Source organism: Chaetura pelagica, unplaced genomic scaffold (assembly GCF_000747805.2).
Source record: "Chaetura pelagica isolate M959 unplaced genomic scaffold, ChaPel_1.0 scaffold1820, whole genome shotgun sequence".
In the NCBI taxonomy this organism is placed as follows: Eukaryota; Metazoa; Chordata; class Aves; order Apodiformes; family Apodidae; genus Chaetura; species Chaetura pelagica.
Window position 1 is genome coordinate 95988 of NW_009951916.1, and position 3786 is coordinate 99773.

The 3786-nt window shown below is 65.8% G+C and overlaps 1 protein-coding gene across 1 annotated transcript in view; it reads right to left on the reverse strand.

Annotated features, from left to right (window-relative positions):
- Nucleotides 1–2993, reverse strand: part of LOC104386233 (testis-expressed sequence 2 protein-like) — a 5095-nt gene extending 2102 nt beyond the window's left edge. Inside the window, exons 1-6 of the mRNA XM_009994809.1 lie at nt 1773–2993; nt 1368–1671; nt 875–1089; nt 562–708; nt 367–466; nt 88–220 (exon numbers count right to left, since the gene is read on the reverse strand). Of these exons, the coding sequence (XP_009993111.1) occupies nt 88–220; nt 367–466; nt 562–708; nt 875–1089; nt 1368–1671; nt 1773–2993 (2120 nt within the window). The remainder of the gene's footprint in view (nt 1–87; nt 221–366; nt 467–561; nt 709–874; nt 1090–1367; nt 1672–1772) is intronic.
- Nucleotides 2994–3786: the final 793 nt, after the last annotated feature.

Genomic DNA, 3786 nt, shown 5'->3' on the forward strand with positions numbered 1-3786 from the left:
TCAGGGGGTGCCCCAGAGCCAGCACCCACTCACCTCACTCAGACCAGAGGAGGAGGAGGATGAACCCCAGCTGAGCAGTCCCCTTACCCCTCTCCGCCTGCCTCTGCCTGGCCGCTCTCCTCTGCAGCACTCTCCTTCCCCAGCTTGCAGAGGTTCATCTTTGTCTCCAGTGTCATCTGCAATGAGCCACTGTAGGTGACCTCCATGTCCACCCAGAGCCCTGCCAGGGAGAGGGATGGAGTGAGCCCCTGTCAGCACCACGGGGGCTGAGGACTGCTGCTGTGCTTGCTGAAACCTCCCTGCTGAAACCTCCCTGCCTGGCACCTCCGTAACTGCAGCTGTGGAGCCACCCTCTGGGGCTCTTACCTCGGTCATCCATAGTGGGGTTGGAGGCACTGAGGACTGAGGGGATGGATGTGCCCATGTCCAGCTCTGTCAGTGCCAGCTCATTCATGAAATATGGGAGCTGATGGAGGGAAACCACATAGGGATGGTCACCACAGCCTGGCACCTGCCTCGGCATCGAGCTCCCGCCAGTGCTTTGACACTCCTGCCTCTCACCTTGATCTTGCTCAACTTCTTCTGGATCTTGCTGGACACCTGCTCTGCCCAGTACTGTTCCCGGAGGAAGTCCCAGAAGATGCGTCCCACCAGGGCGTTCATCCAGGCCATGGATGTCTCCCCGTGCCCGGCCTGCTCCTCGCCGAGCTGCGGAGGGAAAGAAGCCACGAGCCCCTGGAGCAAGGTGGGACCTGCTCCCCTGCACCACGGCTTGGCTGCTCAAACCACAGGAGAGACGAGAGGAACCAGGGGGCTGGAAGAGGCAGCACGTAGGGTTGTGTCCTGCTCCTGGTGCCGGATTTGTCCCACTCACCTTGGTGGGTGTGGGGCTGCTCCTCACTCCATGAGAGGGGCTGTGGTCCGGGCTGCCCCCTGCCTGCGCTGGCACGAATCGGGCCATGTAGGTGCTGTAATCCAGGAAAATCTGTTGGACACTTCCTGCCAGGTCCTTGGGTGGGATGGCAGAGGGGATGTCCTCGGCGCTCCCTCCGCTGCTGCTGCCGCTGCTCTGTGGAGCCAGTCCCGTGCCTGGGGACACAGGGACACGAGTGGTTCATGATGGCATGACAGGTGACACGCTGCCCATCCACGTTGCCAGTGACAAGCCACCCACCCTATGGGGTGGCTGAGGGGGACGCTATGCTGGTGGTGAGGGGCATCCTCCAGGCTCTCCCTGCTGCTGCCAATGCTCTGTGCTTCTGCATCCCCCCCTGCTGCCCCCCCAGGCCTTGTCCTCCCAGCACACGTGTGGCTCCCACCTACATCAGTCCCAGCACAGAGCAGAGGCCACGGTGGCCACATCTCACCTGCCCTGCCTTCACCATGGGTGCTGCTGGGTGTCCCTGGTCCCGCTCGCACGAGGTGCTGGTACCACTCCTCCTTCTCCCTCCCTGTCCGCCCAAACAGGTACAAACACCTCTCCCTGGAATCCCCTGGGACATCCTGCCCTGGCACTGGCCCCTTCTTCATCCCTTCATCCCTCTGCAGCTCCGGGTTGTGCTCCTCACTGCTCCTGCACTCCACCTCTGCTGGGTCGGGGAGGAGGATGCAGATGGGGTATTTCTTGTTCCACGTCCTCTTCCGGGCCAGGCTGGGGGGGCAGAGCAAGACCTGCAACACCAGGAGTGGCAATGAGGCCGGGGTGCCAGGGGTTCCCACACGGGGAGAGTCCCCTGCTCCTGCAGGAAGGTCCTTGGCACTGCCAGGCTCACTTTGGCATCAGTCAGGTCGTAGCAGCGGTGGCTGACGAAGACGGCGTCCAGGATTTCCTCCTCGAATGTGGCTCGGCGTGGGATGTTGCTCTTGGGGTAGGAGAGCTTGAGGGTGGCCCCATCCAGCGTGGCGAGCACCGAGTGCGTCAGCGAGGGGTGGAAAAGCTCAGGGTCGTAGCTGTGCAGCTGGTTCATCCAGCCCTGGGTAGGGGCAGAGGGCGCCGGCTGCTTCCCGCTGTGCGCAACCGGCTCCCGCCTGGGCTTGGCACCCCCTCGGGGCTGCACCCCCAGCCCCGGGCTCCCCTCCACCCAGCACCCCATCCTGGACCACACCTCTCCTACCTGGAGGTGATGGGTTTCCTGCGGCTCCCCCAGGATCAGCTTGGGGCGCGGGTGGCCCCGTGGTCCCTGTGCCACCGACGGAAGCTTTGGCATGAGGAGGAGGATGGCGAGGAAGCCCAGCAGCAGCCCGCAGATGAGCCCCAGGCAGAGCCCCGCGGCGTAGGGGGGCAGTGGCAGGATGAAGTAGCCGTAGGCCAGGAGGGCGATGGAAACCAGAGCCCTGCCCGGCACCGCGGCCCCCGGTTGTGCCGCCGGCGGCTCCTCGGGGGCGGGCAGCCGCGGTTCTGCGTCCGGCTGAGCCACCTCCACCACCTGGATCATGTCCCCGTAGGAGCAGATCTCATAGCGGCAGTTCAGGGTGGGCTCCCAAGGGCTCCAGTCCCTCACCCGGCGTCCCCCAGCCCCGGGGCTGCCCCCCTCCTCCGGCCCCCCGGCACCCGCCTTCCCCCGGGGCGCAGGGCTGCTCTCCTCGGCCATGAGCCGGCTGAGCCGGCTGAGCGGCTCCCGCCCGGCCTCCGACAGCCGCCTCTTGGTGTCCTCCAGCCTGGCCTCCCGCAGCCGCAGCAGGGCAGCCCGGCTCTCCGAGGGGGAGACGCTCGGGGAGGACGGGGCTGTGCGGGACTTGGCCGGGCTGAACCGGGGCTGGGGAGCCCGTGGGAGATCAGCCAGGAGCATCGTCCCCCCGGGCTGGGGAGAGGGGGCACGTTTCGTGTCCCTGTCCCCGGTGGGAACGAGCCCGCAGCCATCCCGGGTGCCGTTGTCCTCCTTGGGGTCGGTGGGGAGCGGCGTGAACCCATCGGTGTCCCCGCGCCGGGGGGAGCCTGGGGACGGGGTCGGGGCCGGAGAGGAGTCCAGCGCGGCGGCAGCCTGGTCTGCCATCGCTCGCATCGCCGGCGGGGCTGCCGAGGGAATCGGGGGAGGCAGCTCAGCCCCAGGCCAGCTCGAGGCACAGCCTGTCCCTGCCCTGGTCCTGCCTTCCCCATCGGCGCTGCCACCAGCGGGGTGTGTGTCCCCAAGGACCCTGTCACCGCTCTGCTGTTGGGGCCACGGTGCTGGCAGTGACGGGAGGCTCGTGGCTTTCCCGGTCCTTCCTGGCTGCGATGGGATGGAGAAGGCACTGCAGGGAGATGAGCTCAGTGATGGTGTGTGGGAACCTGCCCCTATAACGAGGATAAACCTCAGCCAGGCAATTAGCAGCGGGGCCTCCAAGAACCCAGAGCCAAGAGCCGGGTCTGCAGGGAAACCAGGGGGATTTTCCTGCACCAGGACATGAGGTTGGTCCCGGTGCAGGGCTGGGAGGAGGAAGGGTGTGATTCCAGCGGGCAGGATGCTCTGACTCCGCTGAATGTTTCCACTCGATCACTGTGGTTTGGCCCTTGCTTAATGCAGCGCATGACTCGGACAAGAAGCCCGAGCTGTGGCCGCAGCTCAGCAGGGGGATGCTCTGGAAGGAGGGGCTGGGTGCTCCCTGGTTTTACTGGAGGGGCACAAAAGTTTTCCTAACACGTAAAGTTTCCGTAGCCCTAAGGCTGTCCCCAGCCACGTCCAAGTGTCACCCTGTCCCAAAAAGCCGCTGTGATCCCTCCCGAAACCACGGGGCTGCCTCTGCTCCCTTCCCCGTGCAGCATCCCTGCAGCAGGAGCGGGGACACCGGCCCAGGGGAGCCGGGGCG